The 26,247-nt window shown below is 38.8% G+C and overlaps 1 protein-coding gene across 1 annotated transcript; it reads right to left on the bottom strand.

Annotated features, from left to right (window-relative positions):
* Positions 1-4,867: 4,867 nt before the first annotated feature.
* LOC116781037 (zinc finger protein 474) lies at positions 4,868-25,552 on the bottom strand. The gene is made up of 7 exons (XM_032676579.1): positions 25,478-25,552; positions 25,293-25,376; positions 16,901-16,906; positions 15,250-15,373; positions 8,435-8,615; positions 5,027-5,260; positions 4,868-4,974 (listed from the first exon to the last, which is right to left on the bottom strand). The coding sequence occupies exons 4-6, from the start codon at positions 15,274-15,276 to the stop codon at positions 5,109-5,111; spliced, it is 360 nt and encodes a 119-aa protein (XP_032532470.1). The 5' UTR covers positions 15,277-15,373; positions 16,901-16,906; positions 25,293-25,376; positions 25,478-25,552; the 3' UTR covers positions 4,868-4,974; positions 5,027-5,108.
* Positions 25,553-26,247: the final 695 nt, after the last annotated feature.

Here is a 26,247-nt window from a genome sequence, read left to right as displayed (position 1 = left end):
TTTGATTAAGACATATACGTGTCAACATCTGATTAATCTCTTAGATTTTCTGGCTCCATTCTGTACCCATCTGCTACTGCAGGATTTGGCTTCAGTGAGTACAGAATCAAATTATGTTTACAAATTCTGAACTAAATCTTAAGCATTTAAATTGTCATTGGTCAAGAGGCAATGCCAAAAACATAATTTCTATATTGTGCTATATGCTTTCCAGGTCTGTGCCATGTAGAGAGAATTCACAGATCCATGTAGGTTCTCACTATCTTTTAGACAGAAATTGACATTGCATTTACAAATTTTTTTTTCCTCGAGCTGTAGTCTACTAAGTACTGGTAGCCCTTAAAAAAAACAGTTCAAGAAACTTTTTTGCTAAGGCCTACCAGGCATTTTTTGCTACTGCCCTTGATGCCTGCTCGTCTGGTACTAAAAAATCTCTGGAGCAGTTAATTAGGGGTGAGATAAGAAAGGGTTTATCGTGCCAAGGCAAAAGATGTTACAAGACGCGCACAGGCCGTGCCTGAGATGTTACATTTTATAATAGCATCTATCCAATCCCAAATGTGTCCACCCTGTGGCCTTTACTCTGGACCGCCCCGGGTCCACCCCCTGGAATTTGGGGCTGGGGGCTTTTTGGGACCCTCTCTTCATCTATCTTCATCTTCTTCGTGGCACAGAGGGTACATATTCACCCAGTTCTTGACTTCATTTTGTCATTCAGGCCCTGATATGCTGTTCTGCAAACAATCTAGGCCTTGCCTTGACAAGAGACTAAACATTGCCACTGAATTCAGGAGTAGGAGTGATACAGGGTACATAGAATGGGGTAAGAAGGTTAAGGAATGTCTAAACTAAGGGTGCTACAGGGAAAGGGACAAGGGAGTGAAGGTTGCTGCTTTTAAAATCTACTTATAAAACTTATAAGGCTTACAAATATTAGAAAAATAAAAAACCATTAGGGGCTTAAGGTATCACCCTTAAAGATGGAGGACTTTTTGAAGTTTGTATGGTAACTAAAGGACTGTGACTTTCAACTTTAGACATAATACTTTTCTGCAGTTATGGGTTCTTTGATGTCTGCAGTTAAACTGACTACGATCTTCAGAATTGCTTTTATAAAATATCCCATTTTTTATTTGGAACTGGTAGGTTCAAATGGCTGAACTAAAAGATGAGTTAAGGCTTTTATTTATAATCTGAAACTGCATGCTCATTTGTTTAATGTGATCGAACTTTTCTTGTCAATCCACGTTCTCACTTTCTGTATATTTTGTCCAGGAATAGTTCTGGCTGCTATCAGCACATTTGTGGCAAACTAGATGGAATGTCATTGGTTTTAAAGTACCAGAAGACATTTTTCAGCTCTTTAAATGTGTTGTGGCAGTAGGAAACATGGGATTCAGCTGGAAATAACATTGAGACAACAGTGGATGAGATAAGGTTAAAGTGACAAATCACTCAAGTACGGAAACAAAAGAGGCAACGTAGCTCAATTTCTCATTTCCTTTTCCTCTCCTGCAAAAAAGTCCGAATGATACATGCCAAGCAATAATGAAAAATGCTCATAAGATCTCATTTTAACTATGTTGAGAGCAAACCATGAAGGTATTATCAGTCCTTCTCCCAGTGAACAAAGTTTGCAATAGAACTCACCATCACCATTGGCACAAACTAACACTGGGGCTGGGTGAGCTCAGCAGAGAAGCTTGTGACAGAGTGTGGTGGTTTGGGCTAGGCCTTCCTTGGTGACCAGTTTGTAACCAAGGAAGGGTCCAGATTTACCCAGTATTCCCTATGATTTTTACGTAAACCAGATTATAAGAAGAAAGGAGGAGAGGCCTTCGCTCTCTTTCCTTCCGGCAGCTTGGAGGTGCAGGTTCCCTGCTGTTGAGTCTGCCGGGTTGGGGAGCGAGGCCTGGTAGGGCCTTGTCGTCCTTGGGAGGCGGAGGTTGCCAGCGATCGTACCGGAGCGACTCTCGGTTGTCCCAAGGAGAGTGGTGGGATATTTTCTTTGCTAACTCTTAGTTACTAGATCTCGGGCTACTGATTGGGATATATATATATATATATATATATATATTATTTTGGTTTTGTTCCCTTTCCCTTCCCCCTTCCCCTTCCCTTGTGAAATTCTATATATTTTTAAGTTGTATATATATTTCAATTGTAACATAAGTGTAAATATATTTATATATATCACTTTAGCTGTCTCTCTCTCGTTTCGGGTTTTTCTTAGTTGGTTAGTTTTTTTTTCTCTCCCTCTTCTCCCTGAGGTTTTGGGGGGGGGGGGCTTCTGGTGGTAAGGTTTGGAGACTTGGCAGGGAGCCAGCTTCAAACCATATCACAGAGTAACCTGGGGATGTGAGTGAGAGTCTTTGAAATGGAACAATATGCACTTCTATGTCAGTGCTTTTTATATTTCTACATATTTTGGAAATCATTGTACCCACAAACTTGTGGAGGGAAGGGGACTGTACAATCTTTGAGATCCTTCTGAGGGCTGTTGCCTCCTCCTGAGTTTCTGCGTGCTCCTGTCTCACCATCAGCCCTCACAGCCCAGTGCTGACTTGACTCACCATTTGTCAAATCCCATGTTAAATTCAGAGCTCAGCAGCAATCACGTATTAGCAGAGGCAGCTCTTAATTTACCAATTCCTCATTTGACTTTTGTAAAAGCTGACCTGAAAACCATACTCCAGACTTATGGTTTCAGAAGCTCCCATACAATGGTATTTCTGGGTAACAACAGCGCATTAAAAGTACAGTTAATATTGGTACTTTCTCTGTTGTTTATAAACATTCAGCTCAGCTCATCAGGCAGATTTTATCACTTTCTGGGATAAAATTCTAGAAAATAAAAAAAATACACATGTAGAGCTGACAATGAAATACAGAAAAACTGTTCTGGGTGAAATTTCTGACAGATTCAAAATCATCACTGAGTCCAACTTTTAGAATGACACAGACTCTGACATCTGAATCCCACCAAAAGGAAGGGCTAAATTTTTAATGCCAAGGACTGCAGTGACTCTGCAAAGGCTTAGTTTTTTTAAACATGCTTTTTCTCTTGAAGTGACTCTAGTGAACTTTGATGACCCACTGAGGGAGATGTAGCCAAAAAAATGCTTATCATGTCTGAGAAATGAAAGTGGGTTCCAAGAATTGGAAGAGGGGACATAAAGGTGAGATTGTATGACGCCCATAATCCTCCAATTACCAAACCACTTGTCAGCAGGCCAGCAGTTGGTGTGACTTAGAACAGCCTCAGGGTCTCACAGTGTATGTTGCCTGCCAACAGCTCCAAGTAGCCAGTTTAACAATCACAAAACAGTGCCCTAGTTCTTCTTTCCTCAGGCCACATGCCTTCTCCCAGCCAAAAGGAGGAGGGATGACACTGGTCCAGCTCTGCCAGCACTTCTCATGTTTGGAGACACTAGCAAGGACAGATCTGCAGGGTTTATACAGCTTTGTTCTGTAGAACAGAAACTGAACCTTTGACTCCTGAAGATATCTATCTTCAGACTATACAATCCTCATTCTGAAGATGAAAGGGCTGCTGAGGTACCATTGATTGTTTTGGAAATTATTTTCACCAAAGAATGCTGGTACCACTCCAGTCTGAATTAACAGACCGCCAGGGCTGGAACCAGGAGCATTTCTCTAATAACAGAACAATGATATTACTTCTTATTTCACTTATTCCACAAATCACACAGCTTGATAGCTTGGAAAAGAAAAGTTGCTGGTACCCATATTTCATTTTAGTGTGTATGAAGGCATCCACTTCATCTGATTTTTAAGTACAGTAGTAAGTGTGAACGCTCTGAGAAAAGTCACATTGAACACACAATACTTAACAGACAATTATGGGCCTTAAGCCCGCAGACAAAAACATACATGATATACAGTTTCTTTCATAATATCAGGAAGCATAGATTGCTGTTCCACAACTTGTACTGGATTTTGTCATACCTTTTGAATAACCTCACCACTTAATAAAATGCTACAGAGTAAGTAAAATAATAATAATTACTCTCTGCTGTACCTTGTAAAAGTGAGTATTACTTCCTCTATGTTTTTAGCCTATTCACTGATGTGTTTTGGCACTGATTCTTCTACATAACAAAATAGCACCATCAAACACCTTCCCCGCAGCTTTATTGTAGTATACCTACCCTTCTTGCCAATACTGGCACTGTTATGGCCACATTTGGTACAGAGGGCAGGGTGGTATTTTATGCCAACCATCTGAGACACTATGCATGTTTTATCTTGAAATAAAAATATGTTTCCTTTTACAAAGTTCATGACAAAGATATGCTTCTCTGACTTATATTTTTAGCATGATCAGTTTACTGAGCTGAGGATAAATCAAATGGTCAGCATCATTCTTAAGCACAAAATGCTCCAAGAAGAGGGCATTTCTGGGGTCTTTTCTAGAAGCAGCCAATTTCTGCTTCTATGGTCCATGACCAGGTCCCTTTATATGGGAATGTTTCACTTGTAGCAGTCAAGGTCTTCATGATGCACTGTCACACAAGGATATGAACCCTGGAGTGCTCCCTGGATTTAAGTTCTGAGTGGGAGTCCTTGAATAGTCTTGTGCTGAAAATGGACAAAGACACCACCTCCCTCCCATAAAACTCCAAAAACTTTAACAAAAATGAACAAACAATTAAAGGAGCTACTTGGTTTCTCTGATTAGTCAAGTTCAGCTACAGTTCCTTACACTAACCAGAGAAGTCTTTGGTAGAGAGGAAACAACATTATCAAGGAAATAATGTTCTGTATTTGACCTTATCCTTTGGTAGCAACTGCTGATTTTTACTCTAGAGACTTCTGGAGCACATGATATGATTACACACTACAGTTTTGATGGCTGTGCCTCTCAGCTGAATTTTATTTCTCTGGTGGTTTGTCTGAAAGGTAAGGGTGCATGTGTGTGCCTTCATGCACACACACACACACATACACACAAACACACACACACACACACACACACACACACACATACACACACACACGCACACACATTTTACTGAGCTTAGGATAAACATGCGTGTTTGTGTGTTAGCAGGCGTGCATTTGTATGTATGTATGTTACATCCACTTCACTTTGCAGGTTTTGGTTTACAGGACCTCTGGTGGACGATCAGTCTGTCTGGAAGAAAAGTACGCCCACAAATATCACATGGAACTAGCTGGGTCTGGGCGCTGCTCCAGGCTGCCTCATTTAAAGAATCAAGATCATAGAAACCTTTGGCTGGAAAATTAGAAAAAGAAAGTATCAGCTTTCATTCTGGAGACTCACATTCAACTCTTTATGGAAAATATTTTCAGGAAATACCTGTTGACTGAGCCTTTCAGTTTAACCAAACCATATTGCTTTTGCAAATGAAAAAGAAAAGAAAGAAGCAAAAGAGTAAAAAATACATAAAAAAGAATCTGTTTTTTGTCCCAGGGGTTGAATTAAATTAACTTCAAACTGAATAATTTTGTATTGTATGAGAGTACAGAGAAAACATCATGCTGTGTGTTATGATGTGCATTCTAAGTTAAATACTAACATCTTTACACACATACTATTATCAGCAAGTTCACTTTTTGGCTTCATTTCAAGTTCTGTTTAATGAACATGTGTTATCTGACCATGGCTATGGGCGGGAACGTATCATACTTGAGAATATGCTCTTTGCACTGCTCTGGACAAGAGGCTCAATTTTCTTCCCATTGAAGTTTATGCAAGTTTTGCTAAAAATTGGAGTAAATCTTAGATAAGCCCAAAACCTTACAGACAAAACCTACAGTACTTTTAAGCCACAACTTCCTGTGAGGTCATTGCACTGATGCATCTATTGTGATCTAAACACTAATCCAGTCTTACCCTCAGTTATTTTCCACTGTGGGAAGAATGACTGCTTAGAAAACACGGGAGCATTCTTCAAACACTCAGATGTATTTTCAAGATTTTATTTGGGTATAAAAAAAAAATCTTGTTTACTTTCATCTTGAAATTGACTTTTCGTTTCACATACTATTGTCTCAAACTGATTTGCAAAAAGGCCAGGCAGGTTGCTTAATACCTGGATTTAGTTCTTTAGAGTTTTCATTTGAAGTACATGTAGAAAAAAATCCACATGGCTTGAAGATGTATTTGCTTCACCCTTCTCAAATAGTATGACAATACAGAGAAAGATTTAAAAATCTGGTTTTTTCTTTGAACTTTTAGCAGTGCACAATTTTTAAAAGAAAGGCATTCGTGCATTTAAAAAAAATTCCATGGTTTCTGTCACTGGCACATGATAGAGTCCTTCATTAAAGGCCCATACAATTTTAATATGATTCATATCCAATGGTTCACATAACCACAATAAGCCTTAGATCTCTTAATATGCCTGTTCCTAATGTTCTTTTTGTTAGAAGAGCAACCAAGTAGTGTTTCTTTTCTTGGCTGAGATAAATATCCCCTTTGCTTGCAGGAAATGAATGTGTATTTTCTGTACTTTGGTGAGTTTATGGAATACAAAAAAAAAAGGGGGGGGGGAAGAGAGATGACTTTCTCCTTGCAGGCATGTGTTAGGCATTCCATAAACAAAACACTGTGTAATGAAGGCAGTGGTTGTCTTCCCGTGACACTTGAGTTTTCAGAAAAAGATTTATGTACGTTATAAAAAGTTTTATGTAAGCAGTTAAGATTTCTGAGCTTTTTTTGAACATTCAACAACATTTGTTTCATTCAACAACAGGGGTAATCCCTTCTCCCTGAGCTGAGAAACTGTGAAACATGCAGTACATGCATGTGGTCTCAAGGTCAGTTATAGCATTTACCAGATGATCGAGAGTAACTCTTATGGAAAAAGAACAACACTGAGATTATTTTCTTGAGGCCAGAAGTATGAGGCAACTGCAGGGGGAACAAAAATTTTAGCTCAAGGTACAGAACTGATCAGGCTTGCATCAGCAGGCATTTGGGGACATATGCTGGAAGCAGGTCAATGTCCCCTGGGGAACCATGGGCACACAACACTTCACAGGAGATGAGAGGCGCCTGATATGACTCACTGCATAAGACAACTTTCTGATTCATATCTGGGAGCTTTCTGCTAGACTGTTTTCTCAAAGAATTGCTGTCTTTCTGCTTCCACTCCTTCAAAATAAGAACAGTGTATTTAAAAAAAACCCAGATTTGTCCTTTTGCATCCTTCTCTTTCACATGGAATTCTCATTTTCTCCAATCTGTTTTACCCCAAAATGTGTAATAACTAAAAAGTGTTTAACATCTAAAAGAGCAAATACAATGAAAACATCTTTTGAACATATCTTTTACTGCAGATTCAACTCTGCCACTTGGCATCTGTTAACCAAGTTCTGATTTGATATTATTTGATCTTTGATTATTATTTTGAACAGCTGTTTAGTGTTTTCCATGATCCTGCTCTCCTCTGTGTGTCTTCTGAGGACATATTTCTTTATACTGCTGTAAACTGACCTAGTGTATGACTCCTTCACAGTGAGTTGTAGCAGACTTTGTCTACTTTTCCAGACATTAGGGGAAGCTGAGGGAAATTATGGGGAATATAAAAAAAAGCATGTGTGGATTAAATGCCTGTGAGGAAGTGGTCCAAACTTGGCCCAAAGTAGCTCAGACCAGCTGGCAGGGCCAGGGAAAGCATCCAGAAGAAAAGGTGAAATAACTTTACATGGGAATAGGGAAGTGCTGGGAACAGCTTCCGGGCAACGCACAGATAAGGCTTTGTTTTTGATCCTACAGTGAGTACATCCCCCCTGGAATACATACCAGAGCCTATCTCTGTGGGTGCTGGGGATCATAAGTGTTTGTTGATTCAAAGAAGTGGAATCTTACAAAACAGAATCCACAACACAAACATACCAAATTGGCAGAATTAAATTTTTTTTTTTACTACCTGTATTTTTTTCTCCACCGTGTTTATATTATAATATCTCACAATGAAAGTTGCTAATAATTTTAAATAAAAGGGATCAATAACATCCACTGGATGTTGACTGTAGAAGAACATAGCTGAAGCATCTATACCTATGTTGCCTGAGGGTATTTTATTTTAATGACTGTATGTGTCAAGTCTGCACATTATTCTTGGATGTTTTTGCTTATTTCAAAACATACCTATCTACAGTGTTGAAAGGAGTCAAAAAGTAGTGATGCAGTGTTTTGATTCAGAACATACTGACACATAAAGGGGACTGCCCCAGGAGCCATGTTCCAGAGTCAGTGACTACTCTTACTTCTCACGGATGCTTTACAGAATAACTGGATACTTAATAAAAAGCTTAAAACAAGTAAACTGAAGAAAGAAGTTCTTGCAAACTGTTTATCTACTACTTTAAATTACCTTTTTTTTTTCTTTTGTTCCTCCCACTTTCTTCGTCCCATATCTTAATTTAGTATGTATCTTACCTTGCACAATTCTGACTTCAGGCTTTTTAGGTTCTGGCCTTCTCAAGTGCTTGGGTAGGTTGTCATTCTCCTGGTGCCATTTTTTCAGGCATTGTGGTTCATGAATACTAATAGATTTTGTTCCATACTCACGACCACATATGTAACAAATCACTGTTGGTGGTCGTTTTATCACTTTTGCCTGCAAGTAACAATGGTGAAGAAGAATAAATACTGTTTTCAACATTAATTTTGAATCAGAATGACTGTGGATGAAAACAGTCATGTAGATAAGGAACCTGATACTTGTGAAATCAGTGTATCTGTTTCTATCAATTTCATTTTGTTTGGATTCAGTCTTGAAGCTTGTAAGAGATATCGCCTCATTAACAGGTGGGTTCATTCTGCAGATACTGGACTGAAAATTCATGTGTGTGACTAATACTTAGCTATGTAAGTTTCATCTCCTATTTTCACACCTTCAAGTTCATGGAAATGCTCAGTCTTCACATGCAGAAACAACTCTGCTTCATCAAGTTGTTGAGGAGCAGCATCCATCTTAAACAGTTGAAGCCCTTTTTTATGGACCAAGCAGAAGTAACATGTAAAGCAGCAACAAAAGCTTCCTCAGCTGAACACAGTTGCAGTAACAGAAAGACTCCATCTTCTGGCAGAACATAGCTCAAACCACTGTGTCCAGCTTTAGTGTCTCTCTAAAGTTGGACAATGAGGGCAGCCGTCCCAAGCAGTGACTGTGGTCCCTTACCCTATGTTACTTTTGCCACAGGTCAGTTAGTTGATGGAATTCTTGGCCTTTAAGGATTAAAATCAGCCCAGGACATTTCAGGATGAGGGGCAAAATAGGAATTGCTGTTTGTTTATCCCGAAGGCCTCAGTGTGAACTTTGCCAATGACTGTAGCGAGTGCAGAACTGGACTCTAAGCAAGTTATTGTTTTCACACTTCAAATATGCTATTGTTCTCAGAAAAAAACCAGCCCAACAATGGAAGAAAAAGATTCCTCAGCCCCAGACCTCACAAATACATATTCTAAGGCTGAAAAATGTATAATTACTGTGGTATGGCAGATTACGGACTCGGCTGTGTCCTTAGGCGTGTCCTGGACTAGGTGTGGTGTCAATACCAGCCCTGTTCCAGGAAGTAGAGTAAAAACACACTGTAGAGACAGAATTTGGAGGTACACAAATGGGTCTCACAACTGCCAGAGCTTCCTACACTTCTGACTGCAGAATACCAGTAAGAGATGAGCTATCCCCTGCCCTCCTAAACTTAGAGGACAGCCATGCCAGACCAAACATGGGAAGTCTTTCTCACTCAAACAAGGGAGGTGGGGATTTATTTTTTTCCTCTGCTGCTGTTTAAGACAAAGAGTAACCTGTTCCAGTATTTATAACTCTCTGTCAGCCCATCAGTGTGTTCAAGAAATTCTGGGCATTTCTTCTCGGATTTACGTTACAGTCTGAAAATGTCATTAGTGAACAATCTGCATAAGCTTGCTTTCCTGTATCACACATGTAATCTCAATTACAAGAAGAAATACTACTCTATAAAGTGTATTTTTGCTGGGAAAAGGTGGATTTAATCTAGAAAGTTCTCACAGTGACTTGAAATACAACATCCAAAGACAGTCTCTCCAAGGAGATTTTTCAGCCTCTTGACTTTCAAATGGAATTTCCTTAGCTACCTTTGATTACACAGTATTTATACATGTATATTTTCTAATAAATATAAAAACATACCCTTCTCCTATTTGTAGGTGAATATATCAACAGCTGTTGTAAGAACACCTTCTGATTTTTCACTATCAATTTTCACCTACTTCTTTGCTTCAAGTCTTGAGCTAAATCTTGTCTGATTTGGAGATAAGACCCTGGGTCCAGATAGAGTTGTTTGATGGCTCTATATGTTTATTTGTAGGCTCTGGAGAGGTTTAGATGAGGATACTATAATCTGAATTCTTGAGGTCAGGGGACTCAATTCAGTGTGCATTCCTGTTTTGGGCATGTTACAGCATTTTAGAAATGGTTTCCCTAAAAAATGCTATGTGTAAATCACAGGGAACACATTTTCCTCACTAGTTTCATTAGCTAGGTTCCTGCCATTCACTAAAATAGGTTATTTATTGGCTGAAAACTAGGAAAGAGCAATTTGATTTGTATTTGGTCTGTAGGTACTCTTTATATACCACCAGAAAGGGAAAAAGGAATCCTGGTACAAATGTTGTAGAACTCTGTTCAAGTAGATACGTCTGTCTTTTGTAACTTCCACAATAAAAAACTGTACAGAAACAATAGCAGAGACCAGAATTAATTAAAAGGAATCAGGTCACTCTACGGATAGAATTATTTTTTTTCCAGAAAAATAGTGAGTTTGAATCATCACCACACATAAAATTATACTCACAAATCCTGCTTTGCACACATGTTAAAAACCTGAAAAATAAAACCTGGAGGAGATTAGCCTTACAATTGGTAGTAACAGGTTTTTCATTTTTTAACTGTGGAATCCAAGATATGATAAGCTTTACTTGGAATTTCTACAGCTGACGATATTTACCCTTCATTTCTTTTTTCTCTTCAGAGTGTGCTTATCCCAAATGTCACATCTGGAGGCCTGCAGTTTGAAATGAAACTATTTTTGGAAACACCACAGTTTTCCAACCCAAACTACTCACAGGCCAGTGGCTAGGCTGTCTGCTCACTGCTTTGTTTTTAACTTTTAAAAAGGGTTGTAGGGAAGGTCTGTTCCTGAGGATATGTGTTATTATAAAAATACCTACAAATACCTAACAGTGTAGTTAGGCTTTCCTCTGGTGTCTCAGTATTTTCTTTTTTTCTCCTAGACTGCTAAGTATGTCTGCGTGACCATGAATGAAGTTATTTAGCTCAGAGGGCTATGCAACTATGTATTTTCAATAGACCTGACATTACTTGAGGTTAGCCCCAGGCTGCTGTTATGGTGTTACATGAGGTCAAATCCTTCCATACTACACAAAGCTTTTAATTTCTTCTTAAGTACACACAATAAGACTGTCTCCCAAACTCCACTACATAAATATTTATCATCCAGGACTGCACACACCTCTGCCTCTCCTATTTGTTTAGTTATCCACGTATTTTAATGGGAAGAGGGGAAGCATCTTGCTCTAGGACAGAGCTCTCATCATAGACTTGAATTGCCCAGGGAACAGAGGCTCAAGACAAGATTGATGCAAACACTTAGCAGCACCATTCTGTTGTATAAAAGTAGCCCTTTTCATACACTCCTCTCTGGAAAGTAGAAAGCATTTTGCATAAGGGACAGGGACAAGCTGTGGCATGGGTCTTGTGACTATCCAAAGTCGCATTTCACACCCCACTGGAGCACTTTCAGCCACAACACAACAGCTCAAATGTTAGGACTGGTGTCCTATATGCCTGTGTATAAAATTTCTTTGAAAAGCAAGGTAATTTTGCCAGATGTTGCTGGTAATTAAAGATATTACTTCACTGGGAGCAATAGAATATCCCATTTTGCTCCTGATGTATTTTATTTTAATTGAAATACATCAGCATAATGAACACGGCTTTTGTGTACAAAAAGAAAGGCAAGAAACTCAATCATTCCCAATGATAAGTTTCATTCAAACCATCTGTTCACTCTCCATTCTCAACTAACTTTCCATATTTGAAAATTTGTTTGTCAGTATTCTCCTAAAAAGGTGTTCAAAACCACTGCAATCAAGGCACGCAAAGCTTTTCATTGACTTTCCACCTTCATTAGAATTACACAGCATCTGAAGGAGTCTTCCTTTTACCAAATGCCTAGATGGCTTTATGCTAGAGCAAAATACAACATCAACATTGTTGCTACATGAATTTTCAAGGTTTATGCTGTGTTAAAATGCACTGCAATACAGCAAAGGAAGATCAATGAAATCTTTTTAGGTAGTTCACCTGATAAGAAGAAAACAGCAGATGGCAGCACCAGATGCTAGCGATACATCAATAGGCTTCCAAGATCAGCGTTATCTATTGTCAAAAAACCTGTAACTCATATACACACAGCAAGTCACTGGTGCTCACTTACACGTACCACACATTTTTTTCTATGAAAGAATAAAACACAGACTCTGTTCCAGTGCAAGTCTCAGTTTCAGTAGCTCCAGACATCACTTCTATTTTTTGGAGTATCACAGCAGAATTTCTGAGTCTTTAAGCATAGGCAGTGGTTTGGTTTACAAAGCCACACACGATCAACTCAGATGTGTTCACTGATTCTGAAAGCAAGGGCAGTAAGTGGAAGAGATGGCTTACAGAAGCTGTTGTGCCTCCAGTTCTAAAGACATTTAATGCAGAACTGTGAAAGAGTTTGTCAGCAATGATACTGGTCTAGTTGGCCCTTCACTTGCTAAAGGGGAGGGAGCTCCAGGACAGAGGCACACAGACAGAAATGCTTGCAGTTGTAAAGTTAAAATGCCCTTCACATAGTGTACTACCAAATCAGTCAAAACTTTCATTTTGTAAATGAAGAAAATCCAGCTTTTTCATTTAGGGCATCTTTCATTGCATAAATTAATTTGACTGCAGCATTACTTCTCTTAAATACACTTATACAAGGGTTGGATTTTTTTTGAGTTAGTCTTTTCCTCTGATGTTTTGCTGAATCAGGACTTTAAATAAGTACTTAAATAATTCACGATCACAGCAAGTAAGTCTGTTAAATGAGACAATAGATGCCCCAAATGCTTTCCAGACAGGACCAAAACATATTACCATTTCACTCCAGCACTAATGGAGCACCATTTTTTAACAGAACTAATAAGTAGCTGAGGAGCTGGTAAGGTGAACAAAACTAAAAACATATTTTGGAAAAAGATGAAGACTGTAGAGGGGACACAGACCTTGTCCCTGTTCATAGCAAATCTGCAGTTCTTCCATAAGCTTAGTGCTTTTCCACATCCTTCCATCTGTGGACCTTTCAAAATTTTCAACCGTAAATAGAAAGCCTCATGCAGAGAATTTAAACCTATGGAAAAGAGGCTTCCTTTGACCACTTCCTATAAGCTGTCTGCCAGTCCTGAAGAACCACTTGGATCACAGGCTATTTCTTTCAGTCTTTCTGTTCTGCTCTCTGCCTTTAAGGTGAGCCTCTGTACAAAAGAACAGCTCTAAAAATATTAAAATGAAAGACCTCAGAGAAGTAAAATCCATCACCCCTTCTTGAAAGTCATTGTTAATAATAAAGTCACTTAGAGTCTATTACAAACTGCAAGCTGTACAGCCTCATTAGTTCTGTTGCAACTGATGAACTGTAATTGCTTGGAAGTAAATGAGGAAACCTGTCGTTCACACAGAAGGAAGAACAGATTTGAACAGATTTCACTCTGGCTCTGCAGAGCTCACAGAACTAAAAAGTGGTAATAATGTTGTTGTCCAACAAGTCAGCAGATGTGACTGAATCCACACAGGGAGCAGATATGTTGTGCAAGAGTGCAACGTTTTTACAGAATCACTGTCAATGCCAAACCACATTCTAAACTTTTTTCTTTTTTTTCTTTTTAATGGCATTATAACTATAGCCAATTCCCCCACACCCCCTTTTTTTTTAAACTACAGAATTATGTGCGATGGATTAAACTCTCTGTTTCACACCCATGCCTTTCATTGAGCAATCACCTTTAGAGCAAAGCCAGTTCTTTGGTAAAGGGTACAATGTAGTGTAAAACAAGAACATCACCCTTCTTACAGCTATAGATGCAGCTGTGCAGCACTTTGAACTCCTTGGAATTATTTTAAATTTGCTGATAGAAGACCTAAGGAGTGAACCTTAATTTGCCAGTATCTATCAGTTAGTGGCCTCATATAGCATAATAAAAAAATAGTTCCTGTTGTCTTAGTCTCATGTGAGCTAGGGTAATGCTGTTATCTTTGTTTTATTCAGCAGCTGGTAAACTAACAGGTAACACCCTTTGATTTCTAAAGCATCTTTAGAAATGCTCTGCATACCATTGCATTCCTTTGGTGACTGAAAGAGCTAAATCTCATTTTCAAAAGCAAGGTAGGCAAACAGGATTCCAATCCCCATTAAAAAAAAAATAAAAAAAGCTGTTTAATTTAGACACTGGGCCTAAATTTAGACAACTATCTTACAAAACTCCTGGCCAAAAGACAGCTTGTGCAGAAAAAAATGCAGAAAAAAATAAGCCATTTTCCAAAACTCTGTATAGTTTTTGGATAATGTGAATCAGCTTCTTTATTCTTGGATCTTGAATCAAATTCAGTGGAAAGAAATGTGCAGTCCTACTTATTTTGTTGTTGTTAAACCCAGAGCTGCTGCCTTTGAACATGCAGTCCTCAGTAAACTCATGTTCCATGCCAAGGTTAAGAAAAATGGTAAAATATGAAAATCATATTTTGGAGTGCTTACGGGACAATGAAACATTGCTTTTCATGTTAACTAAATAAAAATACCTAATATCTGCTAAAACATATAACATCCAAACCTTGCCTAAGCTACTCAATAGAATTGTCTAGGGAGCTATAGCAAACAATGGTCCCCCTTGGGGCATAACTCTTACAGGACCACAAAGAAGGAGAACCCAACTACTCCCTTTCAAAAAGAAAGTTGAAACAAATAAGAATAAGTAGTTTCCCCATGCACCCAGTATTCCACTTTTCTTTTTCTACTATTCAGCAGATAAACTTTTTCATGGAGCCAAAAGGTCTTTTCTGAAGGGAAGTGATTTTAAATTTGATGGGAAACCAGTCTCCCCTGGAGATTCAAGCATCGAGGTGCATCCACACCCTTTCATACAGCACATGCTTAGCAATTTACCTGCGCAGCTGATGCAGCCCCACTCATTCCTTGGTGGTTCTCAGATTGATCATATCTTTCTGAACCAGCTCCAGATCTTGGTCCTTTACCAGATTTATGAGCGCTGCTACCTCCTCTGCAACACCTTTCATGCACAGGAAGACGGTCAGGAAAAAAGGTTCGGCCACAGTTTCCACAGGGCACGAGCTGAGCTTGAGCACTCTGATAAGCCGCCTCATTTTCATCTGTAAGTGTATAGGAACCACCAGGAAGGACCTCAGGTTTCCTGGGCTCTGGTCTTCTAAGGTGCTTTGGTAGTTGATTGTTTTCAATATGCCACTTCTTTAGGCACTGGGATTCATGTATAGAAATAGACTGTGATCCAAATTCTCTGCCACAGATATAGCATACCTTCAAGCCAGGTCTCCTTGGTGGGAAGGGCGTTTGAGACATGTTTGAAAAATCTGACAGTTTTGATGCTATTGCAGTGCCTGGCCACCTTTACTGGGGTCCAGCTTCTAGATGTACTACTTTGGGAAAATTTCTGGGAGGATCTGCACGTTAGATGGTGCCAGATGATGCTCTGAGGGCAAGGTACTAGAGATACTACTAGGGGGTTCTCCAGGACCGGACAGAGCACTACAAGTTTTGTTCACATTCTTTTTCCTGGTATTTGTTTCTATGAAGGGTATGCCATTTTGGGAAATTTCTCCCTCTCCTGCACATGAAGGTCTTGGGAAAGTCTGCTATTCAGAATGATTCTACATCTTCTTAATCCATTTTCATGAGCCAACATATATTAGGGACTTCAAAGCTGGAACACTACACCTAATAGCTGTTTCAGTAGAGAAGGGGGGTTTCTGTGTGTTTTCCGTTTGTCTTTTTTTCTTACATGACCCTGAAACAAATGAAATTAGTACATATTAATAAATGTCTTCTTCCTTGTTAAGCTTACCAACCAGTGGTTTATCACAAGGAACCTTAATACTCTTGTACTTTTAAATAGCAGATAAATAACATTAAATATATCCTTACCCTTAATGAGCAGTTGAACAATGTAAATCTAAAATTCTAGTCTCAGAGGACAGAAAGTCGTGAAGGATATGAAAGAAGATGAATTTGCACAAAGTGAAGCTGATGAAATGCAAGTGGTTTGGAGTATAGTCAGTAGGATTTATTTTGAGTTATTGACAGAACTGGTATTTCTAGCACAGTCCTTAATTTTATAAAAATAAGCCTTTTATGTTGATAGTTAAACATAATTTCCCTTTGTCCAGAGAAATAAGAAAAAGTCCCTTAGCAGAGGGATGTTAGTGTCTAATCTACAAAGGGACTGTCAGAAAGGAAAACGTTTCCAGTCTGTAGGTTGAAGGAAATTATTAGGTCCCTTTATTCAGCACTTGTGAGGTGGTGGCTCAAATTCTCTAACCAGTCTTGATTCTCCCAGTACAGGAGAGCTACTAATAAAACTGAGCAAGTTTATTAGTGAGAGCTAGTGACATGCTTTGGGGGCTGAAGCACATGCAATATGAGGAGAAGGTAAGGCCACTGCATTTGTTTAGTCTCAACACAGTACTAAACATATTTCAATTTTTCACTGTGCAGTCTATCCCTGTATACAGATAAATCCATGCTGTATCCTTTAAAAGTTGATTTCTTATAATATTTTAACCTGGTCCTCTAAGGATCAGAAAATAAAATTCAGACCATATGCATGTATGGTAGAGGCTACGGCTTTATTGCAAGAAAAAAAGTAGGTAGCACATTGCACAGGTAGGCAACTGCCAAGGACAGTCTACTTTTTCTGTAATAGAAGAAACGGCTGGCTAAATGGTCACCTTGCCCTTACCAAATATTCCAAACTTCATCTCATTCCTTCCAAATTTTTAGGGGATTTCTAACTCACAAACTTATCCAGAGATTCCATTGACCTGTCTCGGTTCACTTTCTCAGCTGCAACCAACCAACCTGGATCTGCTCTTTACTGCTGTATTGTTATGTCACCATGGAAGACTTTGTTTCCACTCAACAGCCTTTTCACCCTTATCACTCCCACCTCGGAACCCATGGGCTGAATTTTACTATCCACAGGGGAAATGACGCAGTTTTTCAGATGACAAACTTAAACTTTATCTGTGCCACAGAGACGCACTCAGCTCATTCTAGTCTCTCATAAATATTCTAGGGGATGTCTTAAGGACATGGGCAATAGTGAAAAAAGTCGTCACACAGGTTCATGTGCATAGTCATCCTCTTGCCAGGCACATAAAAAGTGTTTAGATTGCTGCATTGACACTGTTTGCTTAAATACTCACAAAGCTACATATTCCTGGGATACTTTCTTACTTAAAAAAAAAAAAATCTTCTGTGAAGCTCAGATTTATTTGTAGGCAAATTGGAAAATGTGAAGACCATCAGACCCAATGTGTGATTTGTACTGGAACGAATCTCTGTGAACAAATATGTTGCACTTAGCTGTTAAAAATAAAATTCTTGAGGGACTTTGCACTCAAAGTTAACACCTCATCTAAAACTCTATTAGATAACTGCAGTTTGTGGAAAAATATGGTAATGTACAAGGATTTAGTATCCTCTGATGTCTCAAGCTATCAGGTACACATACAATGTATGTTGAAGGTTACACAAAACTGTAGCGCTGGAATTTTTATTTCAGATATCAAAATAACAGGTTCAGCAGTATGTGAAATTTAAATCTGCAAACTAGTACTGAGGCTACTGTACTGCAATGCTGTTTCAAAGACTGGGACAGTTTCCAAGGAGGGTGGCCTGTTGGATGAATCCAAGTTGGGAAGTAGCCAAGCTCTTTAGGAGGATGAAGGGAACGGAGAGCCAGAGAAACATTAAAGGGTCATGAAGGCAGGGGAGATAAGGGTTATTGGTGGGTCACAGGAAGAGAGCATCAGAAAGTTCAGTTACATTTCAGGGAACTTCTGAACTTTGTAAGGTCCTATTTATGTCCTATTTATTGATTTATGTCAGACCGAAACTTTCTGCTACCTGAGAGGATTCTTAAAGCAACAGTGAACACTGAACTGCCTGCCACATGAAGAATGTTAGGTGACTAAATCTGTTGCCATTAGGAATGAATCAGTCAATAAAAGATGCTATAAACAATCTATTAACAATATAACTTATTGTTGGATTTCCAAGCTTGCTATTGTAAATACTTCATAAGAGAATTATGTTTCCTTGTGGGGATTACACCATTTGGTCTACATTTATTCCTGCCAAGTTGACTGTTATTATTTGGAAACTTCCTATAAATTCAGTGTGAAATGAAAAGGAATATGAGCAGTGCAAATTTTCTCTTGAGCTCAGTGGTAAAGTTGTGGAAGTAAATCAGACTGTGATTTTACATTTCAAAACATAAAACTCCCCTATGTTTTCCTTTTAAAAATGTTGCAATATGTTTTTCAATAAAGTGGGAAGGTACAGTTGATCACTCCATATAGCTGTGGGAAAACATTTCTCTCCTCTGCAGTTCCACTGAGGACAATACTTAAAAACAATCTCATGAACTGCAGTGATAGGTCATTTACAATTAGTGAAGTTAAATTTAATTAAAAACAAGTGAAATACTATGGCTAGTTCAGCACCAGGCTGAGGACCAAAATAGAACAGAATGACAAGAGTGCAAATATCTCAGTACATCTCTAATCTTTTTGTCCTGAAGAGGGAACTGGAACTCTTGCACATTGTTTTTAAGCTTCATCTAACCAGAAATTGCAATAGCATTATTATCCATGCTTCACTAATGCTGCCTGCTCTTAGCTGCCATGTGTGATTCAACCTATACAAGTAAGTGGAAACTTCTTCCCTGAAATGGCCTTCTTTATGTCTTCTTTTATGTCAGTGTTGGAACTTGGAAGCAAAGTTGACACATACGTTTCCTATTTCCTGTATGCAGCCCATTTCTGAAGAGCGACCCTCTCTGTTTTTCATCTCTCTTGATTCTCTCATGTAAACAATTCCTCAAAACCCATTATAAGGTCATTTTATAAGCCTGGATTCCTTGACTGAATTGAAGAAAACATACTTGTGTTAGCTGGGGAATTAAACTGGCTGTTTCCAATGAATTCTCAACACTACTGCTTTTGACTTAGCTAGAATTCCACATTGAGACCTCTCAGCTGAAAAAAACAGAGCTTACCTTATGGAAGAACACGTATGAAGCCTCCTACTACCGGGACATAACCACGCTTATTAAATGGACAAAATAAAAGAACAGTTGTGACAATTTTGTACAGTTTAATGGATGCTGACTGATATCACAGACTTTCCATGTGTAGCTGTAACAGACTGTAAACTCTCTTTAAACTACATGGCTGGCTTACTGTCATTGTTCTCATCTGCCAGTAGAGAAAGGGATGAGATAAATCCTTGTACCAAATAAAAATAGAGCTGAAACAAAGGTCACACAGCTTTCAAGCTTACACATGTCAAAAACCAAACCAAAACAAACCCAAAACCCCTCTTAACTATGTTTGACTCCATCTAAAAGCAGAGACAATTTCCAGAGAAGACCATAAACAAGCAAAATAAAAATTGGGAACAACTGATTCCTTTACTACTTTTTTTAAAAACAGCTCTTGAAAAAGCTATGAAAAGGATTTATATGAAGTACTTGCTTGAGGTTACAGTGGCTTAAATCCAGGAGGCTCTTTGAAGAGTTCATCTATAGTTAGAGAGTACTTACAAAATCAGAACTCCTGTAACAGAGTTATGAGAAGGTCAGCATTGGTTGATCTACCTGAGGAAGAGTACGAAAGGCATAAGAGATACATTAAATGAAGTGGAAAATGTAATGCTCCAAAATGGTGCCATCTGAGTACAACAGCCTGCTGGAAGCCTAGCTATAGATCACGCTGTCAGTGCCAAAAAAAGAAGAAACTAATTTTAGCTTGCAAAAAAATACTGGTTAATTCAGTATCTCAGATTCAAGAGTTCTTGGCTGTGTAAACCCTTGTTTAAGCAAAGCCCCACTTCACTCTGAGTTCTCCCTTTGTTTTCCCTTTCTTCAATACTACACTCAAGGTTGTATACTCATTCTGCCTGTTCATCACGCCTTGCGTGGAGCCATAAGCTTTCTGTTTGTGACATCACAGTTGTTGTTATGTGGGTCAAATAATAAGAATGATTCATATATATTGGACTAAATCTGCAAGAATTCTAAAGGAAAAGTTTTTCAGTTGTAATACCTAACTTTACTGTTACATAAATTTGACATATGTCAAATAGCCTTATATAAGAAGCAACAAGCAAAACTTCCCGCACTACAATAGTACCCAAATATCCTGGTTTCCCAGTCTGGGCTGGACTGTCTATAAAGACAAAGGAGAACAACAACTCAGTCTAAACAACAACTCAGGATGAAAGATAGAGAAAGAGAGAGATGAAGTAAGTGATCTGCCAAGCATAACAGAGCAAGTCCAAAAAAGAAGGAAATTAATCTAGATTTTCTAGCACCCCAATACTAAATCAGGCCAGTCACAGGATTTTCTAAGGCTGATTCCTAACTTCACAGTCAAGATGAAGGTAAGTCTTTTTTCTCCACTCTACTGGGTTTTCATTATATTTACATATAAAAGAGGTGTCAGAAAGGACCAAACTGACATCCTGTGTTCAGTGCCAAAAAGCCTTGCTTCAGGCTCTTTCCAAATAAAATGTCTTCTATGAGGCTTCCTGTTATTCTCTAAGGGAAAGCAAATTAAATTAAACCAACATCTTAAGCTTTACCTTTTCTTGTACTAAATATTGTTTTGTATTGCTCAATTATAAATCATCTTAGAAATCTGTTAAGACACAGTACTCAAACATAAGCTGGACTAAAATATTGGACAATTTGTAGCATCTTACTGCTGGATCTGTTTTTCACTGAAAGATAAAAGGAAAAAAAACATTCTCATGTTTCCAACAATATTTTTAGCAAATTAACCACACATTAAAAACCTCACATTTTTCCAGCTCAGCACTGCATTTTCTCCACAGTTTCTGGCTGGAGGAGTCTCCTTTGATTAGTCCTAGAGACTAATCATTTCCTTCAGTCATGTGAAAAGAATAATCTATTATTTGATTTAACTTAAATAAATACCCCTGAGATGCAGGAAATCCATAGTTTTTTATGTCAGGATGCTTTATCTTGTCACAGCTGAGCATGATCCATACTTTTATGCATCCTCCTATCTTAAAAAACTATTTGCAATCTCTGAAAATACAAGTATTGGCATGCACCCCCACTTCTGGCAGCTTCAAGACCTTGTAAGTCTGTAAAATCTAACATTGCAGCAGCCTGGCTTAAATGTCTTATGAGTAATGCACACTCAGAAACATCCAAGTGTGGAGCTTGTTCCATTAGGGGATCAGCTGCACATATAGTAATACCTTTTCCCCCAAACCATCTGCAGCTCAGAGGCTGGTTCGTTAAACATGGATGCAGCCAGCTACAAGGACAAGGCAAGAACACTCAACCCCAAATATACCAGGCTAAAAAGCCACTGTTTTCTGACATATACAAACAGGCTAGAACTGTCTGGGAATTTTCTAGTGAACATTTTTCCCGTTGTTTGAAGTGTTGGTTAGACAAAACTGAAACTTTCTTCAAAGATGTACCTCTATGAAGTACACAAGAGAGAAGTCTGTTTGTTTGTGTCTGTGAGCTGTGGGTTCATTACAATGTAAGAAAAGGAAAATATAAACCCCAGAGGTTTTCTATAGAAATATTTAAGGTGATTTTTGTGATGAGACAATCATTCTAGTCAAAGTTTTTTGTCATTTTCCTCTGACTTATGAAAATGACCGTGTCTTTCTTTGGATCTGATAATCTTCCTACCTAAAACTTTATGGATCAATCAAAAAAATCACATCAACAGCAGTCATTGTATACTTGGTATTTAAGAAGGCCTTATGTATAATTATGCAGTAATTAAATTTATTTTATTTAATTAGCTCTATTTGATTTCAGTTGATGACACTGTCCAGAGAAAGCTGGAGACTTTTTCTAGTGACACATAAGTTCTTTCATGGTACTATGTCTTCTGCCCAAACACAAGAAATAATTCCTTTGATTTGACTGAAATCCTTTACATAAAGGAATTATGATTCCTACTAATTAAAATATATGGGAAAAGTGAAACATTTTTAGTAAAAAACTGTAATTTTTCAGACTTTCAACATTCAAAATCCTGGACCTGCTCCAGTAACACCATTCTCTCTCAGATCTCCTTTATGCTCTACAAATAAAGTTGTTGCTTTTTGTATTTTACTTAGTGATGCATCACAATTCATCACGGCGAGGATTACCTTTGTTTGACTCATAATTCTTTAACATACATCTCATATTTTAAACAAATGTTACTCTGCCTTCACACTTGCTCTTGTGCAAAACTCAGCACAGATATATTCCCAATATGTGTGACACTAGGGATACTTATGCATCATATTCTTAACAATCTTCAATTAATGAGGTATATCTGTGATACTTAACACCCTGGAAATCATAAATGGCATATTGGATATGCATCAAACAATGAATAGATTGGGTATGTTCAACCTGCACACAGCACAGGAGTATGAGAAAAAGCAGGCATTGAAGCAAGTAAGTTTACACAGCTCAAAGTGAGCTACCTGTACTTTCTAGCTCATGTCTCTGTTCAACATTTCCATTTCTGGAACTTATATGTACAGAATCAGGCTGGTTCCCAGTGATTTTGATGATGACTATGCAATTACTTCAAGAAAGTATGCTAATTGTTAGGGAGAAAAAATAGGTGGATGGATAAATTCATAATTGGTTCTCAGCCTGTTTGAAACAAAAGAATAGAAGCCAGGCATGTCAGCTTGTACAAATTGACACAAGTCAGTGGAAATCAGTAGAAGGATGACACTGCACATGTGCTGAGAGCCTATCACTTGAAGTGTAAAGTGATTCAGTATTGGAAAGACACTTTTTTCAATTATCTGCAGTAACACACAGGAGAAAATAATCAGTAAGGGTAAATGTTCTCATCTTTTATAGTGTAAATCAACCTTAATAATTTTTGAATAGAAAGAAAGTGCTCCAGCTGATAAATGACTCTGTAACTAAGGTTTTTGTTACTTTTGTTATGAACAAAATCTAATCAAATCAAATCTAATCAAACAGATAATCTGATTACCATGGCAATTAATATCCCCAGCAAGATACACCAGCTATTAAAATATGAAACTTAAATGATGAACAGAAAGCCACAACAGCAGAAAAGAATCAGAGGGAATCTACACAAGCAGATGAAACGATCCAAAGTGGAAAATGCCTAGAAAAACAAAACTCTGGACAGCCCAATTATTTTGTGAAATGTTGGTACACCTAAAAAGACATTATTTTGCCCATTGTATTTTGCATGAACAGTACAGCACATCTTAAAACTTTGCAGAACAGTCATGACGCAGCGTTACAAAAAAGAAATGGCCACGTACTGAATCTGTTAGAGACAACAGCATGCTAGGAGCGTTATCAAAACATCCATCATGTCCAGCAAGATACCTGACAGCATTATAGCACTCATTTTTAAGGTTCTTATTTGTAACAAATCTCAAAAAAAATCACTCTTTTACATTATTGTTCTTCTCTCCAGATTAAATCAACAGTAATTTATAATTGGTGTGAGAGGACATGGTGGAAAAATGTCAAGTTTTACCTGGTACCCCTAGGTCCTGATGATTATATAATTTGTTATGTTTAATGATGATCTTTTTCCCACTTTGTATTTTGCAGCTGTTATCTACACATCTGTCCATATAGTCCTGTTTTCTGTTTTATAAATCTTTAGTTAACAGAACTAAATTTCATGAGCCAATAGAAATACACATGGAATATAAGCCTGAAATATCCTTGTGGCTTAAAGGAAGTGATATGTATGTCTGAGGTCCTTACTAAGTAACCATAATTTCACCTGGTTAGAAACTAGTGCATCCTATAATAGATCAATGCCCTAAGGAATTTGGTAAATAGAAAAGTAAACTTAAGTAAAATGTATAAATTTGTTATGAAGGCAATGGTGTTAATTTGTAACTTGAGTAATCAGTTCACTGACAGTACCTCACAAATAAATTTTGTAATAAGCTTTAAGACGGACCATTTGGAAATGACAGTAAAGTTTTCTGTTTCACTTGCGCTTTCCAGACAAAACAAAATAAAGCTAAACAAAGCAAAACAAACTGGCTTTTTAGTAAACCTTTTCATTACTGTTGAGCACCACATATTTTCCAGGAATAGAACTGGAAGAGATAACTTCCATTATACAGGAGAATCAGTAATTATGTGTCAGGTAGAGTTACCTTTTACAAAGATAACATTTCTAGCTCTCAATATCCAAATGGTTGGCCATGATTATTCCTGTATTCTCCTGTCCTTAAAACGCATCTATAAATTAACTCCATCCACTTCCCTGGAAAAGTGCAGAACTAGGTAGCTAGAACATCTGACCTGGTAAATGCTCACACAGTCTTTTTGCCAGGCAAACCTCTGTAGAAAAAAAAAAAAATCCAGAGAATAAATGCACTATCCTTGCAGAAAGTGCTGTTACACATGCATTTATTACCAGCTGGCTGGTCTGAGGGGTGAAAGTCACCCAAATCGTTGTTGCTAGACCTACTTATTTATAACTGGGTCCTTTATCTCTGTGGGACTTCAGTCATCTGGCATTCAGAGCAGGCACTGGTACAGTGGGATGAGGGCAACACACAGGACTGCACTATTAGAGCCTTGGCTGACTGACCTTCAGGCCAGGACTGTTACCAGTACCATCACCACAGTTTCACAGGGAAATGAGGTGAAAACTAGCAGAAATGGGTTGTGAGCTGAGGATCCCAAGGATCCGCCCGTGTCTACTTGCCAGGGACAAGAGGTGCTTGAACTTCAGGAGGGAAGGAAAACAACAGTGCCTCCTCACCCAACCACTGCTCCACTGCCCTGCCTGAAAAAAGTCCACAGGCTTATTCAGATCCAACGCGCAGGAGACCGTGGAAGGCATCGCATTTTTAGTGTTCTCCTAAACTCCCATTACCTTCGCTCCAAAGGGCGGGTCAAAATTCCCTCATGTCCCCAACACCCGGGCTTCTCTGATGTTGTGCTTTGGCTCAGTTTGCCCCTTACGGAAGGAAGAAGAGAGTTGAGCAGCACAGTCGGGCACACATGTCCCGGCGTGGGGCACATTTAGGGTCCCCCCACCCACCCCTGGTCCCGCCGTACCCGCACCCGGAACCGCGCCCGCGCCGTTCCCACGGCAACGCGCAAACATATGCAAATATATGCCGGCTGCGCCGTCCTTGATTGGCCCGCGCGGCTGTCGCTCACCGGCAGGAGGGGTGGCCCCGCCCCCGGATCCTGCCGCCCGGTCCTCGGCGTCCTTCTGCAGGGATGCGTGCAGATCTCGGCTTTGGGGGAAATGAGGTTTTCCGGCCAGAGAAGCAGGAGTATGTGTGTAGGGAAAGTCTGATCGACCGAACATCTGCGAGCTGTTCCGTGGGAAGGGTCCCCAGCCAAGCTCTGCATCCATGAGCGGGGTCCTCTCTCTCAAACCTTTTCTGCTCTTGACGAGGTGAGAAGGGACAAATGGCATCGCTGTGAAGCTCAGGCAACAGAGAAAAATAAGAGAATAAGGAGCCCGAACTCCATCTTCGACAGAAGCAAAATTTCTCATGCAAAAATTCAGTTTTTGGTCAGACTCTTTCACGTTTTTTGAAATTTAACTTTCACAAGACTCATATTTTCCATGGAAATTAATTCTACAGAAACAATGATAAATAATTGCTACAAGAAAACACCACTGGTTCAAACATTCCCATGGCAAGTGTTCCCATGACAGTGCTAAGAGCAAGCCAACAGTGTTGTTTCCATGCTACCCCTTTCTGCTTAACAAACTTCAGTTGTCACTGAAACCCTTAAAATGCAGAACATGCATCATTTGCTTACAGTCTCAGCAAGAGCAGTGTTGTGTGTTCTGCTAAGCAATGGAGATC

This window comes from Chiroxiphia lanceolata, chromosome Z (assembly GCF_009829145.1).
Source record: "Chiroxiphia lanceolata isolate bChiLan1 chromosome Z, bChiLan1.pri, whole genome shotgun sequence".
Classification (NCBI taxonomy): domain Eukaryota; kingdom Metazoa; phylum Chordata; class Aves; order Passeriformes; family Pipridae; genus Chiroxiphia; species Chiroxiphia lanceolata.
The sequence above is the reverse complement of the archived record's forward strand: the minus strand, read 5'-3'. Positions and strand labels throughout refer to the sequence as shown.

Excerpts from the sequence above, each read along its gene's own strand:
- LOC116781037 (XM_032676579.1), bottom strand. The coding sequence starts at position 15,276 with ATGAGTGGGGCTGCATCAGCTGCGCAG. Across the intron at positions 8,616-15,249 it reads GGGCTGCATCAGCTGCGCAG|GCAAAAGTGATAAAACGACC; the intron begins GTAAATTGCTAA and ends TGTTACTTGCAG. Across the intron at positions 5,261-8,434 it reads TGAAGTCAGAATTGTGCAAG|CCAAAGGTTTCTATGATCTT; the intron begins GTAAGATACATA and ends CTAATTTTCCAG.